The sequence below is a fragment of the Convolutriloba macropyga genome, chromosome 1, assembly GCF_964194025.1.
Source record: "Convolutriloba macropyga chromosome 1, txConMacr16.3, whole genome shotgun sequence".
NCBI lineage: Eukaryota > Metazoa > Xenacoelomorpha > Acoela > Convolutidae > Convolutriloba > Convolutriloba macropyga.
Genome location: NC_134468.1, coordinates 15,377,539 through 15,402,358, shown reverse-complemented (window position 1 = coordinate 15,402,358; position 24,820 = coordinate 15,377,539). Strand labels below are relative to the sequence as shown.

The following is a 24,820-nucleotide window of genomic DNA, read 5'->3' as shown; positions in this document are numbered from 1 at the left end:
CAGAAAGTGACTAAACTGTCCTATCGAAGGGAATAGAATGTCCCACTGACTTATAATTTCTGCCATAAGCTGACAACGACATGCGCAGTATGGCCTTGTTCAGAGTCCTCGACTAGATCAGTCTATTCTAATTATATTTCGTTCTAGCAGACTGCGAACAAACAATGGAATGGAACAAACATTGAAAAACAATGGAAAACAGTCTGGGACATATTAAGCTACCGCGCTGTTTTGCAATGTTCCCATGACACAGGAGGTCTGAAATAGAATAAAATGGTGCGGGTTCAGCATAGATTCTGTGCTTGGTCAGAATGGCTGTTATAATAACCTCATACACATTTTCTTTTTGAATTTCATAAAAACAATTTAAGTACTTCAATCATTATTTTTTGCCTTGGTTCAAGTAACGCCAACAAAAAACCTGTTTCACTGCTCAGAAAAACTGTAAATATGCCCAGAGTAAAATGAAAATTAATAAGTATCGTTTTTTTCTAGAATACGTGTAAACAGCTTTTTGTTTTACTTGGCATAAAAGACCACCCACTCCACTGACTTGTTTGTCATACTATCTCCAAAACTATTTCAAATAACCAAACGAAAAATTTTGAAGTTAAACCATAGTGGCCGATCATAAATTGAAAAAAAGATTTCCCCACTTCACTCAATGTGAGATCTTGTATAAAAATGCGTGTCCTCTAGGGTAAAAACGGATGTAATTTTAAACTAATTTTATGTAAATAGATCATGGGATCCTAAAACTTATAACTTCGTCAAAATAGTGTAGATATTGAAACAATATTGATTAAATCAGAACAATTATACTTTTTGTCGACTGATAAAAATATCTCATGAAAACATCAGCTACAGTTATTGATGACCTTGGCGCAGCTTTAATTTGGAATGCTTTAAATATAGATCTCACAAAACATTAGTTATTTAGAGCGCGTGTTTTTAGTGAGATATAGAAGCAATTCAATTTACAAGGTGTTTATGTATTGTTTATGTTATGATAATCCTGGATTCGAACAATTATTTTATTCACTGAAATCAACAACTTCACAATAATCAACAGAATTGCATCTTTATATCCATACAAATTTTGGAACTGCCCCTTAAACCACCCCGCCCTCTTGGGACATGAAGACTACCTCTACTTGCCATTTTACCCCTATGGTGTTCTATAATACTTTCAATGGCTAGTTACACCTCTTATAAGGCTATCTAAACCACAAATAGTCCAAAACCAAGCCTTAGTTTGTTCACACATGGTAATGGGGAATCCCTGATTATGTCAACCCCACTTCCGGTTTTTTATGCCCCTTCACAAAATATGTGTTGTTATATAGTCAGTACGTTACTATGCAAAAAATAGTTTTTCTTTTCTGGGGGTTGGTAAAGGATATATGCCCATTAAACTGAGGGGCCTAAACAGTATATATCTGGAAAAAGAATTTTTCGCGATGGAAAAAGGAGACAGTTTTCAAATCTGAATTTGTTAAGTTATCTTTTGTGGCTTTGCATTATAGCTCTCACATATACAGAGGGTAGGGTCAACTCCAGGTGGCGTACACTTCCTGTACTTGCTATAAGTATCCAATCGAAGGAAAGAGGAGAAAGTGTACATGTTGGTAGAGAGGTCTTTAGCGACTTCCACTGCAAAGATTATTGATTTTTCTCGATGGGTGGTGTAGACATAGCCTGTGAAAGAAAGCACAGCAATGTTTCAGCATACCTCGTACAATTCTCTATTCGACGTCTTTTCGTTGAAATTTGGTTCAATTTTCAAACATGACAAGGTTAACATTGACACATAGTCATCTATTTTATTGCACCTATATGTTGTTGGTGGCGCGAGGTGGTGCATTTCTTGTAATTCATAGAGTCAACTTGACCAGGTCGAAAACCCTCTTCATAATCAAAGAAATTAATCCTGACAGTCAGAATTAATTACTTTGATTAAAGGTTGGGTTCTCGACCTGGTCGAGAGGTAGAATTAATGAATTACAAGACAAGCAGCAACTCGGATCACCAACATATAGGTAGGCACCATATATAACGTATATAACTATGTATGGGGGCTGATCATGATCGATTTCAGTGTGATCAACTTTTATCATTTGAATGTCATAAAGTGCGTGCCCTTATCAATATGAACGCAGTAAAAATACAGACGAGAAACATCGCGATTCAGCACTGCATTCGACAATGCAAAATTTTTACTGGTATAGGTTATAAAAATACGTCTTAACCCAACTTTGCATAGAAAGTATAGACTGCAAGATTCTTATAGGGCAAAACTATAACTCAAGACGAGGCCTCGTTTTGCAACTCTTTGCCATAGATGAACGGTTTTTTTAACACGGGTTGCTAGGTTATTATGTAGAGGTTACATTAATGTCACGAAGTCCGAAGACAGAAATTCTGAAATTAATCGAGAACTGCGAAGCCAACCGAGATATAAGCCAGCATATTTCTAAGTGCCTTAAGCAGAATCATAGAATGCCGACAGTTTTAAAATTTGCAAAGTATATAAGAAAATCTGGCATTCTAGAATCTGGAACTGCAGATAGCTGGCATTTTAGAACTTGCACATGTGTGTTTAAAGGTTTGGTAATGGTACCGGTGATAAGGAGCGGCTCCGAGGCAGTTCTGTTGGGATATATCCTGAATGGTTTGTCTTCCCACCGGACTAAATCCATTTTCTTACACACTGGAGCCTGTGATATTTTTCCGTTCAGGTGGTATCTCGTGAAGCGAATCACTTCGTCAACCTAAACGCGAATTTATCACCGAATTATTATATTTTGCGATCATTAATTTCTTTTCTAAAATAAACTTTAACTTGCTTTGTTTCTCAATCAAACACTATGAGCGTACAAAAAAGAACATTTTTAAAGCCTTGCCATAATTTCTTTATGTTGTGTCTTCTACCGCGCTAAATGAAACTTCAAGATATCCTAGAGAAAGCTTTATAAGTTCCTAGTTATCAATCGTCAAGACATTATGTAAGTTGAAAAAAAGTATTATTAGGAACGTTTTGAGATCTGACAAAGTCACATATTAAATCTTAAATCTGTTTTCATGTTTCCACTAAAACTGATAAGTTTACGCAACATCAAAAACAAGGTGAATTGCGGTTTGCAAGTGACATCATAGGACATACCATAAACATAGCAAAATAACTATTTTAGACCTCAAAGGTTTGGTAGTTTTTGGCAATAATTTCTTGATTGAGTAGTGGATTTTGCAAAAAACAATTTGAGACATAATTTTTTCCACCAGGATTTTTTTTTACTTTTTGGCTCGCTTTTGATTTCGCATGTTGCCCGTGAAATTTTTTCTTAAAAAAATTCTCCTGTTTGTCATGTTGCAACAATAAAATTGTCAAAATTGTTAAGACATGCCGTGTTTTTTTGTCTTCAAGGTTTTTGTCATAACCTATGATGTCACGTTCACTTCACATAAGTTTTCTGTTTGTTCGTTATTGCACAATTGAGTTGCACAAATGTCTTGTAACTCAATCGTGCAATAAAGAACAAACAAAAATCATATGTGAAGTGAGCGTGACATCATAGGACATAACAAAAACCTTTAAGACAAAAAAACACAATACGTGTTCACAAATTTAACAATTTATTGTTACAGCTTGACCAACAGGAGAATTATATTTCTGAAAAAAGAGCACGGGCAGCAAGTGAAATCAAAAACAGCCAAAAAGGAAAAATCCTGGTCGAAAGAAATTTTGAGTAAAATTGTTTTAGCAAAATCCACTCAAATAAGAAATTCTTGGCCAAAATTAACTACCAAACCAACCAAAATAAAAAACAAAGTAACTTCTTGAGACCTAAAAATTGTTAAAAACAACCGAAAAATTGAAATAAAACAATTAATAATTTCAACAAAAGTTAATACATTTTAAAAAGTGCTGTGTTCATTTAATCAAAAACATATACCATGTAGCAAAACATCAGCTCGACAACAGTCAAGCTTGCAAATCATTTTTTCGATTACATTCAAGCAGAGAAAACATTATAAAAAAAATCAGAATAATGATATTTAACATTTATGTTAAATTCTCTGAATGAAATCAAAATAACAAATGTCTAAGCTAATACTGTTCTCTGCACATGCAGTAGAAACAAATTGCAAACGGGCAGAAAACTTTAACAAACCAACCAAAATAGTCAGCATAATAATTGCCTTTTTGTGGTGTCAATGACTAAGAAATTAAAAGAAACTTCAGTTGGCTTATAATTGTTAAGCTAGAGAAGCACGGCATATTATAACGCATAAAAAAGTCTCTCGCCACACTACAAAAACAAAAATGAGACAGCTTCAGTAAAAAAAGAGGAAAAGTTATGTCATTTTCTCTTTTTATAGGTCTTTTTTTAAAAAATAATTTGGTTATGAAAATTAAAAAACAATAAATTGCAAAAAGATAAAACTAAAAGCAAATACCAGTTTTTTTCCGAGATCTGGTGCATAAAAGAGCAATGCAACACAAAAAAAGTTAAGAAATGTATATTTTTTGAAAACTTTTTTCAGTTTGATATCTCCAAAATCAATAACAAAGAACGAAAAACAAAAAGCCAAAAATTATTCCTTTAAATTCTCAAATACCATATTGTAAAAATAGCACCCAGCTCAAATTCTTGAACTCTGTAAAAAAGCTATCAATACCGAGGCTAGTAAACAAAATTAAGCAATCACAAGTGTTCAGACAGAGCGTACACATACATACATACACACACACGCACACACGCACACACACAGACACACGCATACTCACACACACACATACACATATATATATATATATATATATATATATATTTATATATATATATATATATATATATATATATATATATATATATATATATACATAAATACATACATACACACACACACACCTACACAATCACAGCAGCTATACACATGAGGTTATATATTGCGTATACTATGTATATATAAGGAAATCTCTGCGAATGATCAAATTTACTTCACAGATTGAGATATTGATTCTCTTTTCATACTTCTTTTGTTGCTGTTCACAAAAGATGCCAGCAGCCACTGTCGTCTCAAAAAGGAAAGACCTCTAGCATATAAAGTGAAACAACCGAATATGGGGATTATAGCAAAAGCCTACTGGAAACATGGACAGTCTCGATCAGGTTTAGTTATAGTACAAGTCGTTTTGAATAATGTTATGATTAAAATTGTTAATCAGTGAACAAAAACCAAACTTGTTTGTTGCATTTCTCAGTTACTCCATAATATGGTCTAGAATCAAATACTGCAAATGATTTTATGCTTGTTTAAGCAAATGAAAGTCTATATCAATTTACAGATAGCTTATTATACAGCTAGAAAATTACATCTAGAAGATTACATCTAAAATATTACACACAGCAAGCGGTTGAAGTGGTTTAATAATCAAATAACTCATATGCATGGTATAATTATGATAATTTTGATTCTCTAATATATAACACAGTCAGTACAACAGACCACCGTTGCGTAGAGAGCACGAGTTTTCTTCAATTAAAAACAAAATCAAAACAATTTTTTTACTGTTTTTTTTTATCATGAGCTAATAGCAATTGTCACATGCAAGTGTATGCTTGTTGATCTGCGATCATAATTGACATTGGGAATAAATTAGTGTAGGCATTATTGGTTTGAGGGAGTAAATACCACATTTAGATTTTATATGGTGAAATCGGTTGTCCATGTTCATGGGAAAAGTCATTGTAATGGCCAAAAGTCACACAATAGGTTTTAAGCCATAAAATGTCCTTAATCCTGGCGCAAATTTGAACCTATTTTTAAAGTTTGAAAGAGAGCGTTTAGAATAAATTTTGTATGACAATTGGGATTACTGTAGCATAGCGTTCGTTTTGTCGGGCTCTACTTCATGTGAAACAACTTGCTTGGTTTCGATCTGATACATTTCTGACATCCACTATCAATCGATTTTTTTCTCGAGATTGAAAACCCTACAAAAAGTTGAGAACTTCGATTAAAATTTTGAAAAGATTGGGAAATCAATGTTATAACTCTCGTCTATGAGTTATTAAACTGCATCGACGAATATGTACACTCGAACTATCCTCCTTTGTAAATCGGCCGCAGCCGAAACAGAGAAATGTTTTACAAGCAAGTATTTGCTCTGGAAAAAGAGTATCGTATAATTGTCTAAGACCCGAGAACCTTCCCTTTTTAAAAAACACTAACTGTTTGGTTATCTTTATTGCTTCGGTAAACAAAATTTTATCAAATTCACAGAACTTACGGAAACAACTTATTTCTAATAACTTGAAAAACCTTGCTGAATTGTGGTAACTAGTACTGCTATTCATCGCCTGAGACCTATTGTTACGTCAAAAAAGTATAAAAAAAAAGTTTACCTCACAGTTAGAGACTTCGTATAACTGCGGTCCTTTTAAGGTGTCTACTTTCATGTTACACTAAATAAAGTTATATTTACTCACATGAGTTGCGGTAAATAAAAAAACATAAGGGCGAATTGCTCTGAAACGACCGGTTGGCTTCGTCATTAGCTAGCCACGGTTTAGTGAGGTTAGCTTTAGCTTAAATGAAGGGGCGTGAGGTGAGCGCAGCGGCGGGGGGGGGGGTCACCGGGGCTGAATGGTGTGGGGGCAACAGGGGGGGGGGGATGGTTTGGGGCTCTTTGGCTGCACGGGGCCCTTACGGCCTGAAAAATGTAGAGTAGAGACTGGGGGGATGGGTGAGGGCTGCAGTGGGGGGGGGGGGGGGGTTAACTTATAAGAACCGCCCTTCACACCATAAGTATACGTCTCCAAAACAGTTTGTGAATCTTATCCTTGGAGACCAGTGATCTGAAAGGCTCTAAGAGAACTTAATTCCCGCTGGGCGCCACCTGTTCATTCCCTTTTTGAGGACGAAAAGTCAAATGGGTGAGACGAGAAGTCAGTCAAGCAAAAAATTGCATAAAAAACATAACAGGTAGAATGCCGGAAACGACTCAAAGAGTCGTGCAATAAAATTTGTATTTCTGTCTTGTCCTACCTATTTCAGAAATATGAAAAAAGAATTAAAAAGACAATATACAGTGAAAAAAATCAATAATTTTTAGTGAGAAATGTGAGTAGGTAGGGGGGATTTTTTTTGGGGGGGGTTACGGGGGTGGTTGGGGGTTTGTTGAAGGGGGCAGTTGGAGGAGGAGGGCAAGGGGTAGGGGCAAGGGGAGGAGTGAGGGGGGTAGTTTAGATAAGTCGAAGGGACTTACATCGGATCAAAAATTTTTGAAATGACCTTTTAGCCCTAAATATTACCATCAGTTCTTAATTACTATACATTATAAACTAAGCTATTTTTACAGTGCATTGTTCTAAAACAGAAATCAATGTTCGAAAACAAAAGTCAAATTTATAGTCATGGCTTTAGCTCAAAAAACCTGTAGAATACCAATACTCCTCTTCGAGTCGTAAAAAGATCAACAGGACAATTATAATTGCTACAAAGTTCGTTTGAGAGCGATTAATTGACGTAAAAAAGATTACGTAAAAATTCAATCACACTTTAAAATTAGGCTCAATTGTTGGTTAGCTGCCCTGCAGGGTGCTGAATTTTTCGACATTATTAATAACTCAAGCTTGTTATTCACCTGTAAGTTGTTATTATTCACCTATAGAATGTTTGAATTTAAATTTTACACCTTGATTTTTCTTGCTGGTTTATCTCTTGTGATTATCTTACCAAGATTATGTTTTTCCGCAAGCGAATATCTTGCATATTTGCATACATTTCTTGATTTGATTATATATCAACAAAAGATCTCTCGGAAATCTTATTATAATTATTATTAAATTGTATCAAGCTTCTTTTTTCATCTCAAGAAGTATATAGCGTGTCCCATAAGTTAAAATCGTGCTCAAATTTTAAGGAATTTCAAAAAATATACATCCGGGCTTTTTTTCACTGATTCCTGAAGTTTTTAACTTTTAGTTTGATTTTTTAACACAAATTAAATTTTTTTAAGAAGTATATTAAAAAGCACTAATATTTGTGAAAATTATGCTAGAAATTCTCTGAAACTAGTGCATTGGCGCGCATTTCTTACAAAACGGTTTTTTAATAAAAAAAGATAAGACGTTGAGAATCAGTGGCACAGTGGATTAAGGGAAAACGAACAAACAATAGAGCTGGGATCGCGACTCAGACAAGGCGAAAAAAGTTGGAAAAAACTGAACTTTTTAAAATTTCAGCGAATTTCATCGCAGTTCTCACGAAACTTCATTTCAGCATTCGTAATGTAACCATTACTTTTCGTTTAATTCATGAAGTCAAAGCTGAGAACGATCCGTGTCCAATGTCTTTTGTCATCCTTTAGGCATCTTTATTATACAAGGAGATTCTTTAATGTGCGTTTGAACATGATGTTCCGACCCGAGCTGATCTACATTTTTGACTTAATTGTCAATATAAGGATGAGATAATTAAAAATAGATGTTTGAGTTTTAAGAAATCGTTACACAACCGAATACTAATTGAATTGCATAACATGCATCATTACAGCGCTCCCAAGATCTTCCTATAGAATGACTACGGGAAAGAAACAAACGCAAAATAAGCAAAAACAAAATTTTTTCAGCGAATGTGCTAAAAGAAGAGAAAAAGAATTACAAATATTGACAACTCAAAAAATTTTACGAAAACTCATATTGTCCAATAAACAAAACATGAGTTATGACATTGCATCAACAGAAAAAATAGTTTTTGAATTACAAGAAATTGGATGGAACCTCTCAATCATGAGTATAAATTACAAGACGACGAAAACAGCAAAAATTGAAAAGTACAAAAAATCTTTGAGAACAAACAATATCGTAAACCTTAAAACGATTCGCCATAGACTGAGTGCATTGAGCAAAATCATTCATTCAATCCTCAAATAGAAGCCTATGAGACCAGTCAGCATTGTACGACTCCATGAAATATTTAAAAAAAGAGGCAAAAACAGCAAATTCAAAAAAATTTGAGCGAGAAAGGTCTTGAAGCCAATAAAAAAAGGAATTTTGCCCAACAATTTTCCTAATCTCTTAAAAAAAATTTAGCAGCACGGGGGTTCTCCAACTTTAAACAATATTACTTCAAAAATTCAACAAGTATTAACATATATAATAAAACCACTAATATTTTGAGAAAACCCGTTACATCGTTAAATTCAATAGTTTCCAACGTAAGACAAAAATACGCTAAATAATGCCTCGATGAGATAGCAAGGTTGTTAGTGCATCATAAGTAATCAAAAAAAACTTAACAATAAGTATTATGGTTCTGAAAACAACAACAAAAACACGCAAAAACAAAAAGTTCAGAAGAAAAGTGCGAGAAGAAACTGTCGAAGCCATTTAAAACATAAGCGTTTCATTGAAAACTTAATTCTAGAATTCTTTGGGCGTCTTCATTAAGCCAATTGGAGCTATCATTATTAGGATAATGAGATACGATTTCAAAAAGAACCAAAATTATAAAAACATCAAAAAAAATTTTAAGAAAATTTTGAAAACTCGTGGCATCAAAGTCTTAAAACCAACAGTTGGCAGATAAAACCACTACCCCGATTCTTTTTTATTGCAGTATAGGAGATGGAGGTTCTGTCTTTACTGAGACTGATTTACAGTTCACGAAAATATATTTAAGAATGGTTAAAGTCCAAAAAAATTCTTAAAAAAATGTTTTTAAAGTCTTAACAGCCATTAAATTCTAGAGCTTTCAGCGGAAGTAAAAAATACATTACCTTATGTCTCGATGGGAAGACATGGATGTTTTTCATCAATATACAATTATTAATACATCACAATATGTCCTATGATACAGGCAAAAACCCATAAAATGAGGCAGAAAATTGATAAGAGAGTGTCGAAGCCGTTTAAATCATAATCTTTTCTCTGTTAATTTTATCTATGATCTGTTTGCCGTCTTTATTAGGCCAATGCAAAGATAATGAGATAAAATTTCAAAAGGAAACAAAATTACAAAAATTCAATTTTTTTGAAAATACGAACTCTCTTGTTTTCGAAGTCAAAAAACCAATAGTTAGCACATATAACCGATTACCAGATTATTTTTGGCAGCAGTAAAAAAGAAAAGAAAGACGTCCTGTCATTACTGAAACCCACTTACTATTCATGAAAATTAGTTAAATATCAGTTAATTTTCAAAAAACATTTTTGAAAAATTATTTTTTTAAGTCTTGACAGCCCGTAGCTGTCCACTCAAAGCGTAATATAGGTTTACTTAATGCACATTGGAAGGCCGATTGCACTTTTAGTTGGCGAGCCTATGCAATAGGACTCCCAAAATTTAGTAAAATCTCAAGAGGAAAACAAAATTTTATTAAAAATTTCGAAAACTCAGAGTCGAAGACAAAAAAAATACATGAGCGATTCCTTGAAAAGGAATTTTTTGTTGATTGAGTATCACTTGACTGTAAATGAGGTTTGTCATTAACGGAACCTCGATATGAAAATGACTATTCTCTAAGTGACTAAAATAACAAACATACCCGGCAGATTGCCGGAAAATAGACGCCGTTGATTCCAATAAGCATGATTGGGATTGAAAGAATAGATATTGAAAAAAAAGATTTTTGTTCAAAAAAATTTTATAATTCCGGTTTATTTTGAAGGCATTTCGTAGTTGAACATACTTCTGTTTCTTAGAGAGAGGCTACAGGGGCTACTATTTATACCAATAAGCATTAGAGAGAGGTAACTAATACTTATAGGAACAACGTTCAAATAGCGGGCATCTAAAATTGGGCTTTATGGGTTTATCCCGTTTCTATTTCTGACTTCAATTTTTATACTGACTGTGTTCTATTTGAATTGCTTTGCTGAGCAACTGATGTTCAAAATCACTTTTAGCAGAATGAGAGGAGAGAGAAACTAGCCTAGAGAAGTCAAAAAGATTTCACGCAAAATGTTGAAAAAGCGGCAAAATGAGGTAAAGTGAAACATTTTTTTCTCGACGAAGTAAAAAAAATAGGAGCGCTATACTAGCCGGCTGAGAAGATGAGGGTGGCTATTAATAATAAATAGGAAACGTTTCCTAAAAAAACTGTTCTCAAATTGAATTCGAGTTTTTTTTTATAGTAAACTTCCTCACGAGACCAAAACTAGCCTTTTTATCGGTCTACTGGTAACATAAAGTTGTTTCCATTCTTAGCATGAAATGTAATTTTGAAATAATATTTTTATAGAAAAGCGTTAATTTGAACAAAATTTACGCTAAATTGAACAAAATCATGCTAAAAGTGAACAAAATATCACATGTTCACACAAAAGTTTAAACGTCAATAACCCCTCGAAAAAGACAAAATCCAAAACAAAATTATTTTCGAATTCTGCTCTGGACGAGCTTTTTGATAATACCACTCACATTTCTCTACGATGAATATATCGATTGGCCCCAATTGTCTGAACAAAAAACCCATTTGAGTATATAGCTCCTCCCCCCATAAGTGGGGTCGGAACAAATAAGCAGAAATTTTCAAGATCCTTAAACAGAGTTCAAATGTCAAAGTTCAAATTTAAAACAAAAAAAACAATGAAATTGGGCTACAGGAAACAAGCGTTGGGATTCAATTGACCACATTGCAGTTCAATTGCATGTTTTGGCGTTTTTTCGAACGTTCGGATATTTGAACTTTATGAGACAGTACTATGAAATGCATACCTCATGACCTCTGAGTGGAAATGAATCGTTAGCTAAGGGTTCACAGATGCAAAAGAAGTTTCCTTTTGTGAATGTCAAACTGTCGCATCTTCTCTCTTTGCTTATTGGCGACAGAAGACCCTTTTCACCAGATATTATTTCATAGTCGGGGCTACTTGTTGTATATTTGGCCAGCAGGTAATGGACATCCCTCATGGTGACCAATCTGTTCATGAAACACGAAAACCCGTGTCCAACATACTCTCTAAAGTTCTTCACATGAGTGGGTGATTTGCATATTAAGATTATGCGAGACAGGGGTAACCTGTCTAAAGAAGGAAAAATAATGTAAAAGAGCACATTTGGAGGACTTTTGAGTATTAACATAGGCAAAAATGACTAATGTGCTAGGAGAGGGGGTGGGGGAAGGTAATTGATGTAAAGATTGTGAAAAAATATCTACAAATCATGAAACCAAAAATAAAAAATAATTTATTAGTAAACTTGTTCTCCTTCACAAAAATCATTTGAATGCTCCTAGGTTGCATCATGCGATAAGCTCTTGTTAAGAAACAAAAACATCTCTCAACAGAATTTTATAGACTTTTTCGCTTCTTGTTTTCCGAAGACATTCCGGAAACGTATTCCATTTATATATACACACACACACACACACATATATATATATATATATATATATATATATATATATATATATATATATATATATATATATATATTGGCCAATAACTGAGCTTATACCATACCTTATCAGATTCTGAGATGCTCTAAGTTTAGCTATCAGGAATTTATCAGGGAGTGAATTTCTTTGAATCAGAAGATTTCAATTCGGTCGTTTTCCTAATAAAGGAAAGGGAACACACTTTAGTTATTTCGCTCATTTCATTTTATTCTAAAAAGGATAGAATAACATTAGAGAAAAAAACCAAATGTGATAAAGGAAGTTAATTGAAAAGCATTACATAAATTGTACGAATCGAATTGCAGTCACCATGAGTTTTATAGTTGTGTTCAATTGAGCTTGAAATAGAAGATTATTATCATTTTTGGACCCTAGATACATCCAGCTTGTCTTTATTTCAAAAACATCTTCTTGAATGGTGAAAACAGCTCTTGCATCATCCCTATGAGAAATTTTATGCCATGCCATTTCTAGTATAAATTTGTTTTGCGTCCACTACAGATGCAAATGCATGTCTTAAATGTAGATGCATGTGTCTTCTGCAAAATGGATAAATTGTAATGTTGTCTTGATTTTTGAGGCAAATAACTATTGTAGGGAAAGAATAAACCGACCCAAAACTGATGCCCGAAAACTGTTTGATTATTACTTAGTTTTCAGGAAACACATTTCAGTTCAGTTGAAATCTCCATTCTACAAAAAATGAACAACGCATAAACAGTGCATCATCAGAAAATCCGTACAAAATAAATTTGTGCCATAAAAAACTGGTGATCATGTAAATTTGAAAAAATATTCTTGTCGTGCTCAAGTCTGCACAAAGTTGTTTCAACTAATTTTAGAACAACTTTTTCTTCTGTTGAATCAGATTTGTCATAAATACTAGCAACATGTGAAACTTTGTATATTTCGAGCTTTAAAAACGATCTATTCTAATGTATTACTTCTTTTTATCAAGATCTGTTGAATTTTTTCTGTTCTCAGTTCTGATTTAACCTTGATCTAGTACCCATTACCAATTAAAAATTCAACAATGTGCGTTTGTGTGTGTGCGTGTGTGTTGGTGGGGGTGTAGGTGTAAGTGGGTGTTTTTTTTGGGGGGGGGGGGGGGGTGATTGTGTGGGTATTTAGGTGTGTAGGTGTGTGTATGTGTAAGCAAGAGTTGAATTTTTGCATGTTGCGTGTGTATAGATGGACTTGCCTGTTTTGGTTGATCTTTAGAGCGGTGAGTTCTGACTGAGTGTAGAATCTGAGTGGGTTTTCGGGCAGGATAATAAATAAGGAAGGATGCATAACGTCTGTCTGGCCCTCTGGAAAATACTTCTGCATGTAGTAGATGTCGAACCTAAACAGTATGCAAAATAGTATGTTGTTTTATAGTGTATGTACTGTAAAAACGTTTTATATAGTCACAGAAATTTAGTTTCCGAAAAAAAAGAATTATGCTTTCGGTATATGCTTAATCAGGACACCATAAAAATCTATCAATGTTCAGCATGCGTGAAGCAGAAAATATTTTTGAAAAAATTTTTCATTAGTTTAATTAGTTTTTTCATCTAGCCAAGGAAGATATTTCGTTTTTGTTTCTCTATCTTTTTTAGATTTTTCTATATATGTAAAAATTCGAATATTAATTTTTGACCACAGTATAAACAAAGAACCGATAACTTTTGTACAGAAAAAAAACATAATTTTCTACATCTCAAACTGAACACACCGACAGTTTATTTCGCTTTATGTCGAGCATACCGACGTGTTCTTACTTATAACAAGCCAAACATACGTAAAATTTTCTTTGATAGAAACGAACATACTGAAGCTTTTTAACTTTTGAAACCAATGAAACCAAATTTCTCATAGTTTTTTTGTTGTTCGCTCGGTTTGCTGGATAGTGGCCATAAAAGCATTTAAATTAACTAAGAAAGCCACAGATGATGCGCATGCGATGAGAACCCAAAAAAATCTTGATTATGATTAAGTAGTGAAGGCAAAGTTCTGTAATATATGCGCTCGACGTCTGTTTAAACTCATTTAGGCCATTGTTCAGACTTTTTTTTTTGAGGGACCCTGGTCTAGATCATTTCCGGAGCATTTTCCAGACAGACATCCATGCGCTCGAAATTTTCACTGATCAGACGAAATGAAGTTCTCACTAAGATGTACGTTTGAATTTCCTGCAAAAAAGCTATTATAACGTGTGACTACATTGTAAATCAAAATATCAATTTTTTAAATCCAAAAAGCTGTCAATATTTTAACCGGGCCGAGAAATTTTCTGAAAATTATGTAAGAAATGCGCTGAAATGCGCTGATTTTTCAAAAAGTTCAGCACAAAAACCTTACATAATAATGCGCTGAAGTGTGCTGAAATGCGCAGAAACTTTATAAAAAATGCGCTGTAGTTTTGTTGTTTCTACGTTTTCTCAAAAGCACTGGAATTTTGTAACGGATGTGTCGAATTTGCACTGAAATTTTGTAAGATATGCGCTGAAATTTTATTGCTTTTACGTTATCTTAAAAGCGCTGAAATTTTTTAACGGATGTGCTGAATTTGCGCTGAAATTTTGTAAGATATGCGCTGAAAAAAAGTGCTGAAACGTTTGCAGGAACTGTAATCAAAATGCGCTGAAATTATGTAAGAAGTGCGCTGAAGATGCGCTGAAATTTTGAATTTTCAGCGCATTTTCAAAATTTCAGCGCATTCAGCGCATTTCTTACATAAAAAATGCGCAGAAACGGCGCTGACATCTCGGCCCCGGTACGTCAAAAACCGAACATACCGACGATCTCATACGTTTAAATGCCAAACATACCGAATCTTCTAAAATCGAACATACCAAATCTCTAGAGTCCAAAAATGACGATACAGAATCTTCGTTGCGTTCGAAAACGACAATACCGAATAAACCGAACGTATATAAGCTTTTTTACCTTTAAAACCGAACATAATGATGATGTCTTACAGTTTTTTTTTTGCCATTTTTGTTCGGTCTTCTGAACTTGGGATGCGGTGTGTATGTTTACCGGGTTTAAATACCTCTCACCTCTGATTTTAGAAAAAATTCTGCTTTCTGATAGTTTTGACGCTCTGACCTGTTTCCGTGGTCTGATACAAGAATGGTGATGACGTCAGGCTGTTTGGCAACCTTCCTGAGGTACTGTTCCAAGTGTGAGTCAATGTGTTTGACATTTGTTCCCCCCATGTTGTGGTTCATGTTGGACTCAGTTGACATGAAGAAGGGATAGCCGTGTCTTATCCAGTTAGTCTGTATGTTGTACAAGTTGTCCAGTTGTTGAATGAACTTAAAGATAGAATGAAATTGAGCAAAAAGCAAAAAAATTCTCTGCAAACCGTTTTGTGAATTGTTTTAATTGACATAAATGAAGTTCTGTAATCGTGGGTTTTATTCAGCCACAGCAGGTTAATTCTTTAGCTTTCATCACCGGTTTTATTTCCTATATGCTGTGGGAGTTTTTTGAACAGTTTTAAACATAAGACTTTCATGCCATGCTTGCGGATCAGTTGATAGGCAAAACAGAACAACGTGATTGACGTCAGAAAGGTTGACAAAACAAGGTTACAACAATGCGTAGGCTGATTGATATTTATATGGAGAGACCAAGAAAGAGAAGAACATATTACTCCTCAAAAAATTTTGATCAAATTTTGATAAATGTGATTTAAAAACCGGTCCGAGGCGTCAGTGCTATGAAGAGAAAAATATGTAAGACAAGCGTTTACTTTGTAGAATTTATATAAGATAAACGCTAAATGCACTGAAGACAAAAAACGCTTTTTTAGTGTTGATCGTTGATCTTTCATTATATTAAATTTATGTTCGAGTTAATCTTTATGTTAGAGTTAATCTTTGTGTTAGATTAAACCTATATATTATACCATATTCATAGTTTTAATTTAGTTTTTTTTTACTAATACGCTTCATTTAAACCTACCAAAACAAGCCACAAAATAGCGAAATGGAATGACTATAATTCCAGAAAACAAATATTTCCTCAAAAAACAAATTCATACAAAATAGTCCAACGAAAAAAGGCAAGACAAACTTCTAAAATATTTGTCAAAACACTGGTGCTTACAAGTGCCTTTGTTGGGCATCTATTGAATTCCATCGATTGATCATAGATAATACATGAAAAGTTCAAAATCATTAATAAAACATGACAATTCCATGGATGCTTTATGGTATTTTCATGAAAATTTGAATTCATTACTCGATTACTCGAATATATATGAGCATGTCAGTTGAGCATTCAATTTAATGTAACGTGTCCTTAAAACAGCCCAAATATGATAGCAATTCTCGGGTCTTTCCCATTATAGCCCCCCCCCCCCCCATGAAATTATAGCCCCCCCCCCATTATGGTATATTTACCATGACGGGGGGGGGGGGGGCTATAGGTTATCTGACCACTAAGCTGGGGGGGGGGGGGCTATAATGGGACAGACCCCAATTCTCCCCATATGCCCATAGGTGGGACAAGGTCCTTGAAGCTTCCTGGTAGTCGGCGAAGCAACAAGTTTTGATCACTACAAAAGCCAACGCCACGCCTATCCTCAAATTGTTTTTGAGTGGATCATCCTCTCAGGTGGCTTTTTCAACAGTGCAGACTATCTTTGACGTTTTGCGGACCTATTTTTGACGTTAATGGGACCGATGTTGATGTCTGTTCTATGACCCAGTGGAAGCCCATCGATAGAGATTTTTTTTGATTGATTTTCTATAATCCGGTAAAAATCAGAGTTTTACCATCGATGGATTTTCTATGATCAAAGAAAAAGTGGTAATGATCTATCGATGACGCATCGATTGACTTATGAAACTTCTATGATCCATCACTAGGATTCGCTTGGAGTCCAATCCGGGTGTTCACTGTGATGAACTTTAAACCAAATAAATCTTCTGAGAACATTTAACTGAAATTAAAAAAAAATTAAAACATAAAAATTGATTGATACAAGAATAGCATAGAACAGAGCAAGTGGATGCTAGATTACTTTTTTGATTGCAAAGACTTTTATATTAATATAAAGCGCTCCACCTTTTGAAAAATAAGTATTTTTCATTTTGAAAAAATAAACATAACCGACTAAACGGCGGAAAAATTGCTCTTGAACGACTAGTGGGAGCTCTAATCAATTGCAGCCTGCTTCAGTCGGGGGGGGGGGGAGCCTAAATGGGACTAAGAAGTTCTACAGTGGGCTTCAAATAACCACATTAGAGGTTAACATATACCACTAATAAGATTTAAAGTAAAAATGACACCAATTTCGGCGCACTTTTCATTTGACTTTTAGTATTAAATTGTGCCGCCAATTGAGTTCAGCTGCTTGAAATTGTGATTGAGAGAGAATCTTAGATCACGCAAAATGAAAAAAAGTCAAGGGCGTAAAAGTCACTCGAAAAGTCAAAATTGTCAAGCAAAAATTTGGCATAAAAAAGACACACACGTTTACAATAATTGCTATGAACTACGTTCAAGAGCAATTAAACACTTTCAGAAAAAAAAACAAACATAAAAATGGAAACATCCAGAAAATTTGGTATCAGAAACAAACCAATCTAACCAAAGAATAGTGTTTCCATTCTTTGATTTTTTGTAGCCAACGCTTTCAAATGAAGCAAAAATTTTGCATTGTAGTTAGGGCGATGCTATTCTATGGATAATTTTTGGATAATGAAAAAAAAACTTTAAAACCAGTGACCCTTTTGATAGAGCATGTACAACACATTTCTAGTTTTGACTTCAAGTAGACAGTAATGACATAAAAACAAAATGTATTAGAAGTTAAATAGGACACTTGGAACCATAAAGTAAATTTAGTTTTCAATTTTGGTCTGTAATGGCACCATGGCAAGAGCGAACACTCTTTGATAGTATTTTAAAATCAGACTCTTGATAAGAAAACTCTGAGTTGTGGTTAAACTCACAAGATCCTTGCATGCGTTTCCAACAAGAATGTACCCCTCTTAGAAAAATTCATTATAAATTACAATTATTTTGCTATTATGTTTGGTCAAGAAAAACTAATCTTTGCTTGTTTTTTGACGGAAGATGAATCAATTTTTTTTTCATTGAGTGTTTTCCCGCATATTGTTGCCAAAAGGTTTACAATAATCTTAGAATTCGTTTTGCCAGTCAACCTAGTACACTTAAGAGCGTCAATCTTTTTCACTTGTTTCTTAAAGTGAGCCGAGTTCCATTTCACGAAAGTTTAGGCTGTTCCAAAAAGTGTGATATGAAATGAACCTGGTAGTCTCCGTTGAAGCAGACATCGGCCGGAGTGAATGAACTGAAGGAGCCAATGGCTTTGTCCAGTATCTCACAAGACGCCAGAGAGATGCCTGTCGTGTTCAATTCACTTGCATCCAGGTGTTTCTTGAATTTCTTCAGTCGCACATTTCTTTTATCAGTGTTGTCTTTGTCTCTCCATGGATAGTGGAAGCACAGGTCAGATATATATCCTTGCAAAAAACCAATAATTGAACTATAACGCATCCAGGCCGAGGTTTGATTTTTAATCCATGCCTCAAATTACAGGGATTAGAGTGTAAAGAGCTTTCCGATTTTGACTACTTGTTGGAAATGTGAACATAAAACAACTAATGTCGGAAGAATTGCTCCCAAACGACAGGCGAGGTAAATTAATCCATGGTCTGTAGCCCAGATAAAATATTCTTTATGCGTGCAAAATTTATTAATTATGCTGGGATTCGAACCACGGCCCTCCCGCTCCCTCAAGAGCAATTATCTTAGCAACAGGCCTTGCTTGGGAGTGAGAACAATAGAGATCATTCAAAAATGAAGACTGAAAGCGTGAAAAAGTCGCTTGAGAAGTCAAAAAATGTTCTAGAAGAAAAGCGAAAAAACCGGTCAATCAAAAAAATTGCACAAAAAAGACAAACACGTTTACGATAATTGCTAAGAACGAGAGCAATTTACAACCTCTCTCTCTCTCTCTCTCTCTCTCTCTCTCTCTCTCTCTTCTCTCTGTAGAGTAAATGATTTACAAAAGAAAGCATTTGCCAAACAGAAGGACATTTATAGCACAACACTTTTTGAGATGCAACTTTGAAATCGAGTGCTAAATAAAACATAAACCGACTAATGTCGGAAGAATTGCGCTCGAACGACAAGCGATGCAATTCAATTCAGATGCCGTAGCCTAGATGAATTTTTCTTTATTGATGCAAAAATAGTTAATAACGCCAGGATTGGAACAATGGACCTCCCGCTACTTCGCCAGAAGCACTGGCCTCCCGGCTATCAGGCCCTTCTTGTTGCTATGCTGTAATCAACTTTGGTTTGGCAACAAGCTTTAATTCGGATTGCGAGCAGTAGAGATCACTCAAAAATGAAGATTGAAAGTGTGAAAAAGTCACTTGAGAAGTCAAAGAATATTTTAGAAGAAATGCCCAGAAACGGTCAAGCAAACAATTTGCATAAAAAGCCGAACACGTTTACAATAATTGCTACGATCTTCGTTCGAGTGCAATTAAAAATAACATTGTATATTAGTTACCCTCCAATCTCAATTTCTATTGTTCACTCTCTGTAATGATGGGATTTAAAAGTGGATTGAAAGAACAATCACATTTACCAGTAAGGTCCAATCACATTAATGGTTTTTGTACAATTTTTTTAAAAGAATTTGTACAGTTATTTATTGCGCTTTATCCTCTCCAATTAAGACAGCTAGGTAAGCCTAGTAGATTAGAAATTGAGGTGCCAATGTATTATAAGAATAATCAATTATTAGTAAACGATTGCTAAAACGCTCCCACAACTCTTAGTATTCAAATGTATAATAAAATTTTTATCGGTGAATTCCAAAATGACATGCGGGCTACCATTTGCATCGCCTAGAGAATTTGATCGAAAATTATTATTTAATTGTAACATGATCTTCAGTAGTATAACTTCTGCAATTTTCAGTTATGTATTCTATGAACGAGTTTCACTAGCGTTATTTTTTGAGGCATTTCAATCTACTGGATACGCAAAATTACAGCTCTTGAATACGGTCTCAAAAATTTTATCTAAATTTTTTCCAGCACTAAGATTTTTACGGCCCCACTGCAACTGTTAAAGTTATGACAAAAATCTTTATTTTATTTTCATGGAAAAAAATGCTTTCGGACGTCACAACAAGCAACAAAATGATTAAACTTTTGCACTTATCAAATCGTTTATCAGATATTTAAATTTCTGCCACAAGTTCTGAAAAAATGCATATGAAATATTTACAAGTACTTGATAAAAATATGGTTTGTTAGATCTCATGACAATTTTTTGTGAACAAAATACTCGATTTGTTTTCTTATTATCTGGTTGAAAATATCCTGTTTTTCAATGTCCAAAATGTCCAATTAATAACAGCAGTGCACCTGTGAAAAACATTGTGCCGGCGGATTGATGTAAATATAAAACATAGCAGGTAGATTATCGGAAAATAGCCAGCGTTTGAAGCGCTTGATGCACATCGGGATTGAAACAGAAAAATAAGAAGAGACAAATTGACTGATTTTTTTCTGTTTCTTTTTTTTTCAGTATCAAAATTGGTCTCACTTGGCGTGCTGTTTCAGTTAGATTCTAAAGCTATAATTAACTGAAAGCTGATAATTTTAACACGGACATCAGCTAGCAAACAATTTTTATTGAACTTTGATAACCTATTTCTCAGTGACTTAATGACCGGGCTTTATCGGTTTATCTCGTGTGTTTTAACTTTGCTCTTTTGACTTTGACCGTATTCACTATATTGCGTAATTCAATTCACGAAAAAATTTAAAATCCATTCAGTTGAAAAAATGAGTGAAGTAAGTCATAAGTCACACGCGAAAATCGTGACTTATGTAGTACGAAAAACGTGATCAAAAAGTAAAGCGAATTAAAAAACATATCAGGAGAAAGCCTGACGTATAATTCATATAATATTTTCATAAACTAAACAAAAAATAAAAAAAATAGACCTAAAACTGACTATGGGTGAATTGGAAAAACCCTTTCGCAAAAAACGAGAGCAATTTACAACCTCTCTTTCTCTCTCTCTCTCTCTTCTCTCTGTAGAGTAATTGATTTACAAAAGAAAGCATTTGCCAAACAGGACATTTATAGCACAACTCTTTTTGAGATGCAACTTTGAAATCGAGTGCTAAATAAAACATAAACCGACTTATGTCGGAAGAATTGCTCTCGAACGACAAAAGATGCAATTCAATTCAGATGCCGTAGCCTAGATGAATTATTCTTTATTGATGCAAAAATAGTTAATAACGCCGGGATTGGAACCATGGACCTCCCGCTACTTCGCCAGAAGCACTGGCCTCCCGGCTATCAGGCCCTTCTTGTTGCTATGCTGTAATCAACTTTATTTTGGCAACAAGCTTTAATTCGGGTTGCGAGTAGTAGAGATCACTCAAAAATGAAGATTGAAAGTGTGAAAAAGTCACTTGAGAAGTCAAAGAATATTTTAGAAGAAATGCCCAGAAACGGTCAAGCAAACAATTTGCATAAAAAGCCAAACACGTTTACAATAATTGCTACGAACTTTGTTCGAGTGCAATTAAAAATAACATTGTATATTAGTTACACTCCAATCTCAATTTCTATTGTTCACTCTCTGTAATGAGGGGATTTAAAAGTGGATTGAAAGATCAATCACATTTACCAGTAAGGTCCAATCACATTAATGGTTTTTGTACAATTACTTTTTTAAAGAATTTGTACAGTTATTTATTGCGCTTTATCCTCTCCAATTAAGACAGCTAGGTAAGCCTAGTAGAATAGAAATTAAGGTGCCAATGTATTATATGAATAATCAATTATTACTAAACGATTGCTAAAACGCTCCCACAACTCTTAGTATTCAAATGTATAGTAAAATTTTTTATCAGTGAATTTCAAAATGACATGCGGGCTACCATTTGCATCGCCTACAGAATTTGATCGAAAATTATTATTTAATTGTAACATGATCTTCAGTAGTATAACTTCTGCAATTTTCAGTTACGTATTCTATGAACGAGTTTCACTAGCGTTATTCATTGAGGCATTTCAATCTACTGGATACGCAAAATTACAGCTCTTGAATACGGTCTCAAAAATTTTATCTAAATTTTTTCCAGCACTAAGATTTATACGGCCCCACTCTGCAACTGTTAAAATTATGACAAAAATCTTTATTTTATTTTCATGGAAAAAAAAGCTTTCGGACTTCACAACAAGCAACAAATTGATTAAACTTTTGCACTTATCAAATCGTTTATCAGATATTTAAATTTCTGCCACAAGTTCTGAAAAAATGCATATGAAATATTTACAAGTACTTGATAAAAAATTATTTTGTTAGATCTCATGACAATTTTTTGTGAAAAAAATACTCGATTTGTTTTCTTATTATCTGGTTGAAAATATCCTGTTTTTCAATGTCCAAAATGTCCAATTAATAACAGCAGTGCACCTGTGAAAAACATTGTGCCGGCGGATTGATGTAAATATAAAACATAGCAGGTAGATTATCGGAAAATAGCCAGCGTTTGAAGCGCTTGATGCACATCGGGATTGAAACAGAAAAAAAAGAAGAGACAAATTGACTGATTTTTTTCTGTTTCTTTTTTTCAGTATCAAAATTGTTCTCATTTGGCGTGCTGTTTCAGTTAGATTCTAAAGCTATAATTAACTGAAAGCTGATAATTTTAACACCGACATCAGCTAGCAAACAATTTTATTGAACTTTGATAACCTATTTCTCATTGACTTAATGACCGGGCTTTATCGGTTTATCCCGTGTCTTTTAATTTTGCTCTTTTGACTTTGACCGTATTCACTATATTGCGTAATTCAATTCACGAAAAAATTTAAAATCCATTCAGTTGAAGAAATGAGTGAAGTAAGTCATAAGTCACACGCGAAAATCGTGACTTATGTAGTACGAAAAACGTGATCAAAAAGTAAAGCGAATTAAAAAACATATCAGGAGAAATCCTGACGTATAATTCAAATAATATTTTCATAAACTAAACAAAAAACAAAAAAACTAGACCTAGAACCGACTATGGGTGAATTGGAAAAACCCTTTCGCAAAAACTCAGATAAAAAACAAAAAAAAACAGAAAATCAGTGTCAAAATGCCGCTGGCGAGAACAAAATATCACTAGCGAGAAATGTAAATTTGATTCTAACAAAAAAGTAGGCGGCCTAAAATGAGCTATGAATGGATTGGGAAAACCATTTGGATAAAACCGAAAAAACAGTAAACATCAAAGTGAAATTGCCGCGTGTGAACAAAAAGCCACTAGCCAGAAAGCGAATTGTTAATCAAACACCGTTTTCTCACTCTACTTTAAAATTAGGGGTCTTTCCCATTATAGCCCCCCATTAAATTATAGCCCCCCATTATGGTATAATTACCATGATTGGGGGGGGGGGCTATAGGTTATCTGACCACTAAGCTGGGGTGGGGGGCTATGATGTGAAAGACCCAAAATTAGAGCGAAATCTTTCACGCCGTAAAACCAGCCGCTTTTTCGCTCCACTTCCTGTTTCGTGTGACCAAAATTACTGCTTCAAAATTTGACTTCAAAAATCACGAAATTGTGTGAACAGATCTTAAAAAAAAGTCAGCGCCCCAATACAATACAAATTCTTTGAACTGTAAAAATTCTTTGAATTTTATAAAGGAAGAAGAGCGCCTAAATAATAGCAAATTAAAAGGCCGACGGCGGCTATTGATTAGACTATATTCAAAAACTATAGCGTTGACGTTATTTAACATTTACAAAGAAAAATTAATTACAGAAAAAAAAGAAGTGATACTTTTGAAGATCATTTTAAGATATAGAATTGATTTTTGATTTTTTTTTGCACTGTGAAAGGTGCTTTTCAAAAAGTAGCTGGTAAAAGCTACTGTTTTAATCTCTGAACATAGTTTTTCTAATCCAGGTATGGCCAAATCGTGCACGATAATAATTAATTTTTAAAAGAGAATTTTACTTTTGTACAATCTTAGAAGGCAAAGACTTTTATTGCGCGACAACTGAAAAGTGTTTTACATCGCCTTAGTCCAGCATTATGCAATAGTTTTTCTGTTAGGTACTTTTAGGACAACACATCTAAACATAACCGACTGACGGCGGACGAATTGCTCTCAAACGACCGGCGAGCGGTTGCCTCCGTAGACAGCTAGCCACAGTTTAGTGACCTCTGGGCGCTACCTCTTTATCCCGTTTCTGAAGACAAAATGCATTTTGGTCACACAAAAAATGGCTGAGCGAAAAAATTGCATAAAAGAGACAAACCGGATTAATATATTTACTACAAATCCGCTTTTGAGAGCAATTAGCAATGAATTCCTAAAAAAAGACTGTTAGGTTATTTATGATAAGAAAA

General features: G+C 34.2%; 2 protein-coding genes across 2 annotated transcripts in view; both read right to left on the bottom strand.

Moving 5' to 3' along the window:
- LOC142345871 (uncharacterized) overlaps positions 1–24,820 on the bottom strand; it is a 372,085-nt gene that overhangs the window by 250,211 nt on the left and 97,054 nt on the right. The window lies entirely within an intron of this gene.
- The window catches only part of LOC142345851 (uncharacterized), a 31,426-nt gene continuing 8,068 nt past the window's right edge, over positions 1,463–24,820 (bottom strand). Inside the window, exons 3-8 of the mRNA XM_075398267.1 lie at positions 18,680–18,894; positions 15,503–15,711; positions 13,611–13,754; positions 11,728–11,932; positions 2,621–2,771; positions 1,463–1,698 (exon numbers count right to left, since the gene is read on the bottom strand). Of these exons, the coding sequence (XP_075254382.1) occupies positions 1,496–1,698; positions 2,621–2,771; positions 11,728–11,932; positions 13,611–13,754; positions 15,503–15,711; positions 18,680–18,894 (1,127 nt within the window). The 3' untranslated portion in view covers positions 1,463–1,495. The remainder of the gene's footprint in view (positions 1,699–2,620; positions 2,772–11,727; positions 11,933–13,610; positions 13,755–15,502; positions 15,712–18,679; positions 18,895–24,820) is intronic.